Source organism: Sceloporus occidentalis, unplaced genomic scaffold (assembly GCF_023333645.1).
Source record: "Sceloporus occidentalis isolate IW3139 unplaced genomic scaffold, rSceOcc1.0.p SCAF_7, whole genome shotgun sequence".
NCBI lineage: Eukaryota > Metazoa > Chordata > Lepidosauria > Squamata > Phrynosomatidae > Sceloporus > Sceloporus occidentalis.
In genome coordinates this window covers 6,596,567-6,610,416 of record NW_028316987.1, presented here as the reverse complement: position 1 = coordinate 6,610,416, position 13,850 = coordinate 6,596,567, and the positions used below count along the sequence as shown (strand labels likewise).

The 13,850-nt window shown below is 43.2% G+C and overlaps 1 protein-coding gene across 2 annotated transcripts in view; it reads left to right on the top strand.

Moving 5' to 3' along the window:
* Positions 1–434: 434 nt before the first annotated feature.
* GPR179 (G protein-coupled receptor 179) overlaps positions 435–13,850 on the top strand; it is a 47,255-nt gene continuing 33,839 nt past the window's right edge. For both annotated transcript variants that reach the window (XM_089531782.1, XM_089531781.1), the window contains exons 1-2: positions 435–1,728; positions 10,683–10,791. In XM_089531782.1, coding sequence (XP_089387908.1) covers positions 854–1,728; positions 10,683–10,791 — 984 coding nt within the window. In that variant the 5' untranslated portion in view covers positions 435–853. The remainder of the gene's footprint in view (positions 1,729–10,682; positions 10,792–13,850) is intronic.

Below are 13,850 nucleotides of genomic sequence, written 5' to 3'. Positions count from 1 at the left end.
CCCCTTTCCCTTTGCTTGGTGCCTGAACAGTTAATTACATTTATCAGTGTGATACAAACATCAGTAGGCAGTAGGTGACCTTATAAATGACTATCATGATGTTAGTCAAGCTGATGAATGAAGGGGGGGGGGTGGAATAAAGGCAGGGATGGAAGGGAAAGGGAGGGGTAATGTGGGAAGACAAATTTCCCGTTGCCATGGTACTCCATGCAGGATTTGGTTGCTTGCATCACTGTCAAACCTATATCCCCTAATGGAACTAAAGTGAGACAGAGAGCTGGAGAGAGACAGACACAGTTCCCTTCCAATCTCTCTTTCTCATTCTCCCTGTGTCTTTCCCTCCCTCCCTCTGGCGTTACACAGGATTTCTCCATTTCAAGCATTAGCAAGTCAGGCTGTACATAGAGCGCTTGGTGTGTGTGTGTGAATATGTGTGTGTGGATCTGCAGAGATTTAAAAGCCCAGGCATAGAATAGTAGTTGAGGGGAAAAGAAGGGAGGGCAGTGCCAGCAGCTGCTCATATTGTGGTGACGTCTGCTCCATCATCAACCAGGGAGGCAAGAAGCACAGAGAGAGGGAAACAGAGAGTGAGAGACAGCAAGAAAGTCCTGCAAATTTTAAAAGGGAAACAGGAAACTCTTTGGCAGGTGTGCCCAATGTTTTTTGGGGATGTGTCTCATGGAGATGGCCTGGCTCCTTTTTGGCTTCCCATGGTTTTCTACTTCTACCTCCTGAGGATCTCAAAATCACCAACAGATGCATCAAGACTTCTGAAGAGGGCTTCCCTGTGGCTGACATGATCCCTGCCAGATGACTCCGTTGTTTTTGCAGCTCTTTAGAGCCTTTTGGAACTATGGAGATTTGTCTGCTGGGGCTTCTGATTTGGTGTTTCCATCTTGAAACCCTTCGCGCAGCCGGGATCTTCCAGCATCAACGATCAGCTCCACCCAAGGCCAGGACTCCCAAAATGAAGGAATGGATGCCTTCCTCCTCATCTTCTTTGGCTTCAGCTTTCACTTGGGTGCCTACCCCTAACTTGGATAAGGCAGATCCTGAGGGATCGGAGGCAGCCGTGGCCTTCTTGTATTCTGGGGATGTGTTGAGCCTCTCACAAGCCAACTGTTCACGGAGATTTGAAGTGAGGGACATGGGGAAGTCCTCCAGTCCTCCACCAGCCTTGCGTTCCTATTTGCGTGGTGCTACTGACACCCTGACCCATGCCACCAATTTCCTCAACATGGTCTTCCAGACCAATGACATCCGGGAGTCTAGTGTGAAAGAGGATGTTGAGTGGTACCACGCCTTGGTCAGAAGTGTTATGGATGGAGATTCTCAAGTTTACCGAGCCATGCTGACCTTTGATGCTCATCCAGTGTCTTCCAAGCCTCAGATGATGCTCCAGGCCACCAAGGAGAATAATGAGATCTTACTCCAGGATCTCTCACCCTTTGCAGACAGCCTGAGGAATCTGACTTGGGAAAATGAATGGTACAACTTCTTCCGGTTCCAGAGGGCCCCGTCCCTGTACAAGCGAATCCTCAGGAATGACCTCAAGACACTGGATACCCCCAAATGGAGCCAGGGAGATAGCTATGTGATGGATACCAGCCACATCAAATGGTCACCGCCTTTCCTGGAATGTGAGGATGGGAAGTTCTTGCCCACTTGGATGGTGACACTCTCCTCTTCTTTCTACGGCCTCAAACCTGATCTGAATCCAGAGTTTAAGTAAGTAGGGAAGAATGCTGGGGATAAGGAGTCAAACTGTGGCCTAAACAGCACAGGCAACCCATGTTTTGATCTCTCAACATTAAAACAAAAACCTGTGAAAAGCAGGTGGTGGGGGGGGGTCGACTGGATATGGGGAGAAGCCACTTGCCCAGTATTTTGTTTTATCATGGGGCTGGGTTTGTAGACCACTTTACCACTGAACACAGGGTATGTTTATCTGTCTGATTATTACTAACATTCATAATTCACTGAGAAACTCACCATTTTCTTATAACATTTAGCATAATATTTTTAAAAACCGCTTCTGTCCCAAGCTCTAATGTTAATAAATTAAAGGATATGTAGATGGTTGAATTGCCTCTGTACCTGGAATAGGCAATTTTGTAGTCCTCAAGATGTTGTTAAAATGCAACTACCATCATAGTCAATGGCGACAGATGAGAGAAACTGAAGTCTGGCAACATCTGAAGAGCTACAAGTTATAGGCTCTGATCTGTAAGATGCCTATAAGTTCTTTGGGCATTGTACAGTATTAAGAGGAACAGTATAATAATAAGCAGTAGGAGAAATAATAGCAGCAGCAAATAAATATTTTTTTCAAATCAAATGAAAAGAGCTTTGCCTTCACAGTTAAGTAACCATTGTTTGCCTTTCCCAAGCTGGAAATAGGAGTCAGGGGCAGAATGAATTTTTAAAATAGCAAGGCACAGAAGCTCAAGTCTTCAAGGAACAAAGCTGGACAAAGCCATCCAGTCCAGAGTCTTTGAGGTGGATGGGCTGTTCTCAAGGTCAGTGAGAAAGAATTCAGTGCATGTTCAGAGACTAGTCACTCTTTCTCATTCATTCTCCGTGGACTTCCATATTCCAAACTTTGACTCAGGATCAGTCTCTGGGACTGCCATCTATTAGCTGGGTTTCAATGGGAAAACAAATTTCTTCCTATCTATGCTTGCCACTTATTCCATTTTTTTGAAGGAGCATTTCCTTATTTAGTAATAATAACATTTAAAAATAGTAATAAAAACATTTAAAAATAAAGTAAGGCAGGATGCATACAAAATACATACAAATTAAGAAAGCCTGTCCTCAGATTTTTCTTCTTCTTCTTCTGGTCTTGCTGGTGTTTACAGCCTTTTACAAATTGCTGCCCTATGTAGCCTCTGAAATGCTTTGTCATTGTTGTGTGCCTTCAAGTAGTTTCTGACTTATGACAACTCTATCACAGGGTTTTCTTGGCATGTTTCTTCAGAAGGTGTTTGCCATTGCAATCCTCTGAGACTGAGAGAATGTGAGTTGCCCAAGGTCACCCACCAGGATTTGAACTCTGTTCTCCAGAGCCATAATCCAGTGTTCAAACCACTGCACCACACTGGCTGTTTTGATACAAAAATAAGGAGGGAGGGCTGGGAGTTCCTCTCTTATCTGGAAGTCTCCTACTCCAAGTTACGGGGTCAGAGCTGTGGCTGTTCAGTAGTAAAAGTAAAGCTTTCTGCATGGCTCAGAAACTACTATGTATTACATCTTACACCACACACCTGCCCCCTCTCCCTGAGACAGAACTTTCAAGCTTCTTGCTACTAGCTTTTTACTAGCTCTTAATCATTTGTAGTTAGCAAGGGTAGAGTGGGAGGTAAGAATCTAGTGTTTGTAAAACCTTCCTAACTAGTGACCTGGAAGAGATTCTTACTCACCACAGGTGACCAAAAGAGTAGCTGTTAACACAGGTGCTCTGTCATTATTTCATTACAATTTACTAACCTGCTCTGATCATTCAAAGGGTGCTTCCACATGCCTGAAACCCAGGGACCATTTCTTTGCAATCCAACATAGAGAGAAGATGACCTATGTCATGAGAAAAGCAACTTGTACATGTCCTGAACACCGCTTTAAAAATGACATCCCACAGAAACAATCTATAGAGTTGGGAAGGATCCCAACTGTTCCTGTGGGAATCTGGAGCTTAAAGCGTTCCCAACAGATGGTCATCCAACCTCTGTTTAAAAACCTTGGCTTGAAGAGAATCCACCATCTTCTGAGGTGGTTGCTTCTAATGCTGAACAACTCTTACCATCAAATATGTTATTAAGATTCATTGTGAGCCTGACTTTACATGGTTCAGGGCTGAGACTTGTAAACTAGTGGGTTCAAATCAAACACAAGGGCAGGATTACAGTACATACAGGCCCCTCAAGTAGAAATATAGCCCCTTTAAATGCCATATGGGGACTGACAGACAAATCTTGTCTACAATCACACGTTGATTATTTCAAAATCTACCTGTCTGGTGTGGAATCCTGCTATTATATGTAAAATATAATTTATACATTGTGGACAAAATAAGCTGAGAGAAGGATGAGTGGCAGAATATCCTGGGGGGGGGGGCAGTCCTGTCCTCCCCACTAGATCTTGCAGGATTCATAGATCATCCTTTTTAAAAGAAGGATAGGATGGGCGACTTGGATCTGTTGTCCTTTGTGAGGCTCATGAAAGGAGGAAGGGGAAGAACCAGAGGGAGGAAATTTAAATGTGGGAAAGAACCACTTTCTGACAAAATGAGAGGAGCATTCCATGGCTACCTTAAGGTTAAAAAAGCTAGCTGCTTCATTTAATGTGCCATGATGATAACACAAAGAAAAGGATCACTCTTCCAGGTTACACGTGTCCTTGCCGATTCACCCAAGGACAATTACCATTATTTTGAATCCCTGTTGTTATTAACTGCTGGTCAAGTCAACTTCAACTTAAGGCGTCTCCATGAATGAGGGACCTCTAAGTCCCCCTATCATCAACAGCCCTGCTCAGGTCTTGCAGAGTTAGGCTATGGCTTCTTTGATTGAGTCTATCCATCTGGAATGTGGTTTTCCTCTTTTCCTACTGCCTTCTACCTTACCAAGCCATGTTGTGTTTTCTGGCATTTTTGTTGTTGTTGCTGTGTGCCTTCAAGTTGGATTTATGGCAACCCTATCATAGGCCTTTCTTGGCAAGTTTCTAGAAAGGGGGGTTGTCATTGCCATTCTTTGAGACTGAGAGAGTAATCCAAGGTTACCCAATGGTTTTATATGGCTGAACCAAGATTTGAACCCTGGTCTCCAGAGTCATAGTCATGCTGATTTATTTTTCAGGCATACATTACTCTAATTTTTAAAAGATTGTCTTTTATTCCATAATGCCGTGGCCCTACTTAGTTTCTTCCCACAAAGTACTCGTATGCCCATACACACACATCACACTAACCTGATTCACTGAGGTACAGGAACAGTACGATTCTTCAGTGCCAGTTTTCCCATAATCCCCCAGTATGGCCTTTATCCAGATGGTGGCTAGGCCAAGTTGCCCACACTGCTACCTACTGCTGCCAGGACCAGCGCCAGCGCTAGCACTACCACCAGGCAGAGTGAGGCAGCTGCTTCGGACAGCAGGGGTTGCATGTCATGAATAGGTAGCAAATTGTTGATTAATTGTGAAGTCGAAGATGCCAGCCACAGAGGCTGGCAAAACGTCAGGAAGAAAATCTTCTAGAATATGGCCACATAGCCCGAAAAACCCACAAAAAACTGTTGATTAATTGTTTATTGTTGTTGTGATGAAAAAACATCCTCTGAAATCCTTGAATTTACAATTCAAGAAAGTGTATTTATTATTCTCAACCAGAGAGTTCTAGTGTCTCACCAAACTACAAACTTTGGGATTCCCCGGGATGCATCCATGACAGTTAAAATGCAGCGATAATGCTATAATTGTGCAGTGTGAAAAGACCTCTGCTAAGAAATGAAGGATTCCTTTCCTTCCTACTTCAGAGCCCCATACATCACAAAGTGGCCCCATATTCAGTGCCAGGTGAGACACCCACCTCAACCCCCCCACTGTCCTCAAGAATAGGCAAAGAACCAGTTTCATTTCTCATGGTGAATCAACCTTTGAGAAAAGTTGAAGTAGCTCCCCTTCCCCAGTGGTCCCAGCCCACTTTGAAATGATCACTTCACAACTAATGGTTCTTCTGACTTTCTCTGAAGTCCAACACAAAGTGAAAGACAAGGCTGCACCATTGACCCAAAGTTAAGAACATAAGAAGAGCCCTGCCTATCTATCCCACCACTTTGTTCACACAATGAACAGCCAGGCACCTCTGGAAAGCCTATAAGCACAACAGTATCCACACAGTCTCTGATATCTGAGGCTCTGAGGCAGCATACACCCACCATGACTACCAGCCACTGCTAGGCTTACCTATTCTTCATTTCTTTAATCACATTTTAAAGCCATAATTGAAACTAGTGGTAGCAAATTCCACAGTCTGACTATGCACTGTGCAAAATCTGCCATGGACCATCTGCCATTTAACTTACCTAGATGACCCAAGGTTGCAATACCATGACAGAGGAAGACATCCTGTTCTCACCATTCATTGCTTTTGTTGTTTGCCCTCAAGTCATTTTTTACTTATGGAGACCTTATCATGGGGGTTTCTTGGCAAGTTTGCCATTGCCATCCTCTGAGGCTGAGAGTGTGTGACTTTCCCAAGGTGCCCCAGTGGATTTACATGGCCGATCTTGGATTCAAACCCTGGTCTCCATAGTCATGGTCCAGCACTCAAACCATCATGCTGGCTTTAATTATATCCCTGCTTGTTTGTTTTCTTCCAAAGGTAAAAAGACTCAAATGCTGCCTCACCGTGACTGTGTATAATAGGCAGAAATTAAACAGGTTAACATTTTCTGGTATAGAAGTACAGAGCTGAGGAGGCAAGAAAGAAGAGCTAGTAAAATTTATGGACCCTTCTTGGGCCATACAAAAGGATCAATAGTTTGCTATTGCCTTAAACTGTTTTATCAATTTTTGTATTTATCATCGCTGGTAGCCACCTTGGTCTTGAATTATTCACAGAAAGGTGGGATATACATATTCATAATAATCAAACAATACTGATGTTTACAGGTAAATATAGATCATTTCTCATCAGTTAATAGGGCCCTATATACAGGCTGCTACCTGTCAAAGCTGATTGTAATACTAGCCTCACTCCATGCATCACAATGCTCAGATAGACTTTGATAAAATATGTACATCAGACCTGTGTTCAGATGAGAACTGCAAATCTGACAGGTAATCTGAAACCATAAATGTCAGTTTAGTATAGAGAAGTCCTACCAGCATGATAATGTGATCCCGACCAGCTGAATACGGGACAATATTATGGTAACCCAGGAGAGACTTGACAAATGTCCTGACTGTAGTGTCTGCATAGATCTCACTTCTCTCTGTCTTGTTCAAAACTGCAATGTGCTGTATTCATCACACACAAACACCTTGCCCCTTTCCATAGGCTGAAGGAGGAAAATCTGGATGAGTCATTTCTTTTGATCATTGCTTTCTCTAAGGACTCACATCATCAGAATTTCACAGGCTATCAACACCCTTGTCGGGGTAGCCCTTACTGCTTGCTAACTTCTGTCATAGAAATCTAACAGGAAACTCACAACAGCAATGAAAACAATTGCATTTATTCATGAAAATGATCTCTCTGTAACTAGGGTTGCCATAATCCTGGACCTCCAAACTGGGACAAATGTAGGACAAAAGTAGGACAAAATTTTCAAATGTAGGACACATTTTTTTAAAAATGGAGGACACGCAAAAAAATTGATGATTTTTTAAAAAATGTTAATATAAATGCATGTTTCTTAGGCATGATCAAAATGGAGGACATTTTGGCATTGTTCCTAGACAGATGGCAGAAATGTACTTCCCTTTCTGGCTAACCTCCCCCCCCCCCCTCATTCCAAACAGCATATTTGGGCATTGAAGAGGACGAAGAGTGGAAAAGGCAGAGGAGGAGGAAGAGGAGAAGAAGAAGAGGAGGAGGAAGAAGGGGAGGAAGAGGAGGAGGAGAAGAAGAGATGGAGAAGAAGAGGAGGAGGAAGAAGAAGATGAAGAAGAGGAGGAAAAGGAGGAAGAAGGAAGAGGAAGAAGGGGAGGAAGAAGAGGAGGAGGAGGAGGAGGAGAGGAGGAAGAAGAAGAGGAGGAAAAAGATGAAGAAGAAGGGGAGGAAGAGGAGGAGAAAGAAGAAGAAGAGGAGGAGGAAGAAGGGGAGGAAGAAAAGGAGGCAGAAGAAGAGGAGGAGGAGAAAGAGGAAAGGCTCTTTCCCCTGCCTGCCTGCCTCCGTCGCCAACGGAGGAAGCCAGGCAAGGGAATGGGGCCTCGCTGAAGCCAAGCCCCAAACCCCTGCCTGGCTGCCTCCGTTGCCGTTTTGCCCCCACCCCCGGGATTCCCCCCCCCCCAGAGACGGAGGCAGCCAGGCAGAGGTTTGGGGCTTGGCTTCAGCCGTCCTCCAAGCCCCAGCCAAGCCTGGAGGACTCCGCGATCGCGGAGGAGCCCCCTGGGCATGGCTGGGGCTTGGAAGACAGACGTCCTCCAAGCCCCAGCCAAGCCTGCAGGACTCGCTGGGGGGGGGGGAGTCCTGGGGGCGGGGCCAAACCGGGGCGGGACCGTGCGGGCCCGCCCCAAATCGGGAAAGTCCCGCCCCCAGGCGGGATATGGGAAGCCTATCTGTAACCCACATACAGCCACATAAAAGTGTATGGCTGCATCTGCACTGTTGCAGCAGAAAACTGTTGCAAGGCAAAACTGAGCGGACTGGAGTACAATATGGCAGCAAAAATCCACTTTAATTTGACAAATTTCATAGTTGCCCTAATCTTCACTGCTGGGAAAACAATTTAAAAATATGGTTAAGATGTAGGATGTTTGGAGCCCAGGCAGAAATAACCAGCACTGTAATAAATTACAGCTTGATAAATTTACCTGTTGGATGACAACTCCCAGAAACCCCTGACAGCATGGCTATGCTACCTGGGAGATTCTGGGACTTATAGTCCAAAAAGCTTATTTCCAAAACACTCTAATGAATCTGTATTACCACTATGTATGGTTACAAAATTATAGCATACTGTTTATTCAAGTTCTAATATTTACACATGGTCCTTCAAATACCAACGGGGAGAGTATTATTCCAATGACGCTGACATTAGAAATCACCGTTTACCCTGTAAAATCTTCAATTGATGAAAGCAATTAACATGTGTGATATTCCCTTGTTTTTGGTGTATCTTATTCTTTCATTCAAATATAATACTTCACCACAAACAGAAGCAAGGGTTGCTGTGAGTCTATATCTGGATTTGACACAAGAATGTCAATAGCTGGGCCATGTGTTTCCATGGGAACTTCTCCTTAGACCATACCTCTTAGGTTTTCTGAATGAAGGTAAGATGCCAGTCAGTGAAACAAGCAGGCCTTCCACTCTCATTGGAATTGCACATGTTTGGAAGGGGAAACCCAAAGAGAGGATGCAGCAAGAGACCAAGAAAAGCACAGAAACATTCACTGCCACAAAAATTTTGTGATGGCTATAGCTTGGGTGGCTTTAAAAGAGGATTTGATAAGTTCAGGGAGGGTTGTGCAATCAGTGATAGGATTCCAAGATCTCAGAGTCTGGCAACTCTCCTCTGGTCCTGAAGGTAGTGGAGGAATCTTAGGGTGAAGTGATGTCTTGGAACGTATGTGCATACAGTATTTTTTCCCCTCATTTGATAGCCTGACTTGTTTTTTATTTGAATAGCATACTCTATGCAACTGTTGTTGATGTTTAATATATCGTGTTTAATGACATCACCAGTGTCCACCCTCTTTGACATCACAAAGGATTGCCCCTCAGGTTGCATCCACACTGCAGAAATAATCCAGTTTGACACCACTTTAACTGCCATGGCTCAATGCTATGGAATTATGAAAACTGCACTTTGTATTGTCATCCCAGTTCCCTGACAGAGAACACTAAATATCTACAAAACTACAGTTCCCAGAATTCTATAGCACTGAGCCATGGGAATTAAGGTGATGTCAATCTGGATTATTTCTGCAGTGTGGGTGCAGCCTCAGTTGCAGGGTTTGGCCCTGAAATCCATAAGATAGTTCTAAATTGGAAAGCCTAATGAAAGCTTATTTATCAAGATGGTTCTATGTCACTGCCAGCATCAGAGGGACTTTTCCTCTGCAAATCTATTACTGGGGAACACAAGGTGGGAATTGCACTCCTGTCCTACCTGTGAGCTTCCAATAGGTAACTGGTTAGTCATGGAATGAACAGAATGTTGAACCCAAAAAGCTAGGGGTGGGCAGCTATGTTAGGTCCAGTAGTCAGTTTCTGGGACTCTCGGGGAAGGGGGCTAACAAAGACAGCTAAAAATTCCAGCAAAATTGGGGGAAACAAAATCAGAGATGTCCAGAAAGCCTCATCTGCTTTTGAAAAACAATTTTTTAAATGCAAAGAGTGCAACTTCACCTCTTCCAAGAGAGGTGATTTGCCTAAAAGAGTTGTCCAGAAAGTACAGAGAGATCAAGGGCCAAAAGAATGCCTTGGGGGGCACATGCAGACAAGGGAGATTACCGCACTAGGGTAAAAGCATTCCCCAATGTGTTCTCACGGGCGCAAGCCTGGAACGTGATGAGGGCCAGAATGCTAGTTTACTGCACAGCGGAACGCCGCCGTCGCCGCCGGGCGTTCCAAATGTGTTCCCAATGTGTTCCAGGGAGGCCATTTCTGGGAACGGTTTCAAAACCATCACAGAAACAACTGCTGCCATCTTTGAGCTTTCACTGGCACTGGCTGTATATTTGGTGGGGAAATTCAATCTCATCCCTGGCAATTATACTTTTTTGCTCTCTCATCAGTCCTCTATGCTAGTTTTTCTGGAGTTGTTGTGGGTTGTCCTTATATCAGTTATTACAGTGCATAGACTGTTCACGTGAGGCATTAGTTATGCATTTCAACCAGCTGCAGTAACATCTGCCGAAACTATAAGATCTGCAGGACACCAAATGTTCAAACTGTCCCCTACTTCCTTCTGCTCTTCATCAAATACATGCTTAACCCTTTGTGTTATATGTTCCAGAGGGGTCCTGAGGATGGATGTTAAAATCCAGAACATTGATATAAACCAGTGCGCCAGTGGACAGGAATGGTTTGCAAATACACACCGGTGTGACCTCAACAGTACCCAGGTAAGGAGGATCCTTAAAGCTATTCTCCCAACTAAGCCAAGTAATAATGTTAGATTGATTGAGATATAGGATATGAATCTTTTGTACTATCCATCCTCTGGAAGTCTTTCCACAGATATACTTGCCTTTTGTAACACTTGACTTCTTCCTACTACTGCTTTTATGTACCATTTATTAATGACACTCGTCCCTCCACATTCACTGGGGTTAGGGACACAAGACCCCCGTGAATGTGGAAAAACTGCAAATACCAAAAACACCGTTTTTACCTGAGAGAACACCTCTAGGAATCTCTAGGTCCTCCAGTGGTCAACATCTGCCAGACATATTGACCATAGAATTGCACTGGAGGAGCTACAGATGCCTAGTGGAGTGTTCTCGCTAGATCCTTCAGTGTGACCTTTGGTTAAAGTTGGCCACAGAGTTGCGCTGGAGGACCTAGATATTCCTAGAGAGAACATATCAATAAAATCCATGAATAATCAAATCTACAAAAGTCAAAGTCGCAAATGTGAAGGGACGAGTGTATTGTGCCTCCAGTGTCTCCTTTCACATTACAGAGTTATACTGCTATGTTTCTACTTTAACTGCCATAATGGCATCCTATGGATCCTGAAATTCATAGTCTGGTGCAGCACTAGATCTCGCTGGCTGAGGATTCTAAATACTTAAACTATAAATCCCAGGATACCATAGCATACACCCATGGCAGCTAAAGTGGTGACCAAGTGCTTTAACTGTCTAGTGCAAAAGAGACTTTAGGTGCTGTGCATAACAGAAAAGCTTCCAATCTATACCCAGATAATTTATAACCAAACACACAACAGGATGGATTGGGAAGTGGTCAGTTTCTGAATAACTGTGTATGTGAGGGGAGGGGGACATCAAGGAGTTGAAATTCAATGTTTCAAATAAAACATTCAGCAAGTTATCAAAATTTAAACTTTTCCAATTTTCTTTTGAAATTTGATGTGGAGAGATGCTTTTGGAGCATCTTATACCTTCTTGATAGAGCTGCAATCTTTAGGAATGCTATCATTTGTTGGGAATTGCACCACAAATAAGCAGCTCTTTTTTGTGTGTCTTATTATCCCACCACATAACCCTTTTCCAATTTATTGGGGATGCAGTGTAGGGGCCTTATCTGATACAGAAATCTCGCTTCTGCCTGCATTGATATCCCTCTCTAGACCATCTAAACTGACAATAGAAATGACATCTGAGACAAAACGTAGGCCTGTGACTCTAACATCATCAGTTTTCTTCTCTGTGATTTTTAACATCTTTGCCTGATGAAGAAGGCAGTAAAGCTCTGAAAACCTGCATGATGTATTTTGTACTTTTTTTTCCCTTAGCCCAATAAAGGGATCGTTGTTTTGATTTTGTATTTTCTTGTTTTCCTGCATGATGAACAAAGCACCCCTGAATAGGCTTGACCTGAAATCTGAACTGTTGAAGTATTTCCCCAGGAAGTCCTGCCTAAAGGCAAAACTGGGCATGATGTTAACTGCATGAATGCAATTAATATGCAGAGGGTGGTGACAGGGTATGAAAATAACAGCCACGGGAAAACCTGAACAGCTTGTATACTATACAGGAGGGGAGGAGGAGTTGAATTCTATCTCTCTCCGCCACAGCCTTGTCAGGAAAAAAAAAGCTCCTCTTGGAAACTGGTGTTTGCATTTTGCATGAAGCCGCATTGGTGCTATGGAAAGCTTCCTTTGATAAAACCTCTGAAGAAGCAATTTTCCATAGCAATATAAGATAGTGCTCTAAGTTGTGTACAGAATTTTGATAATGGGACTAGCTGCTTATATGTATGGTACAGAAGCTGATAGTAAGCCAGGTCAATGACATATGGTAGAATGAGACAATCACCAAGTGGCACTTAACCACCCTGAATCTTGTTGTGGAAGATCTTTAATATGAAAAAGAACAAAAGCCACAGGACTTTTGTACTATCTGCATTATGTACAAAATACATTATGCCTTTTGAGCACAGCTCTTTCAGCAAGGCAAAAATCCATAAAAAGCTATATAATATGTTGCCGCTGTAAATAAATAACCATTTTTAATCGCAGCTCCTCAACATTATATTACCTACTACAAAACATGGACACTTCAACAGTAATTTATTCTTTAAAACTCATTGATGCACAAAATATATTGAAAAAGAATACACTGAGGATCAATTGTGGCTACACGCGATTTTTAAAGTGTAATTTCTTGCTGAGGTCTGCAACATGTGTGTTAAATAATCAAAGGAACATTGAGGTAATATGGGGATTTATTATTTGTGGGATGTTAACTTGAGTACACTCTTGTCAATTAGAAAAACAGTATTAGGCCTTTTGAGGTGGGTGGGTTTCATCCCCATGTAATTCCTGAACAACCTCCCCTTCTACACAGTTCTTGTAATTTATAATGTCCCCATAAAAGTATCCTCCAATTTAAAACTACGTACATTCTATTGGAAGCTAAGCAAGGTCATCCCTGGTTAGTATTTGAATGGTAGACTACCAAAGAATATCAGGTGTTGTTTCAGAGGAAGGAAATGGCAAAACCACCTCTGAATATTCCTTAACTAAGAAAACCCTATGAAATTAGTGGGGTTGCCATAAGTCAACAGGTGACTTGGTGCACGTGTGTGTGTACACACACACACACTTTCTATTTATTGGATATTTAAATGGCCCAAAGGTCATTTTCTCTATAGCTTTTACTTTTCTAATTTTACTTGTCCTTGCCGACACAAGGATACCCTTTCTGGATTTCTCTTTTACTCCCACTCTCTCTCTCTCTCTCTCTCTTCTGCTTTGTGTTGCCTAGTTAGCACCATTCACAGTCATCATCCGTTCTCTTCCTCCGCTACTGCCTTCTTCACCACGGTTCTTTCCAGCATCCCTCCTGTGTCTCATTTCCCCTTTCCTTCTGGCATCTCTGTATTATCCCTCTCCCTCTCTGCTGACCCATCTGCCTAATTCAGCTGCTCTGTACCTTCACTGCACAGCAGGGTTTTAACATGCAAATCTGCATTTAAGCACCTTTTACAGAGTGTG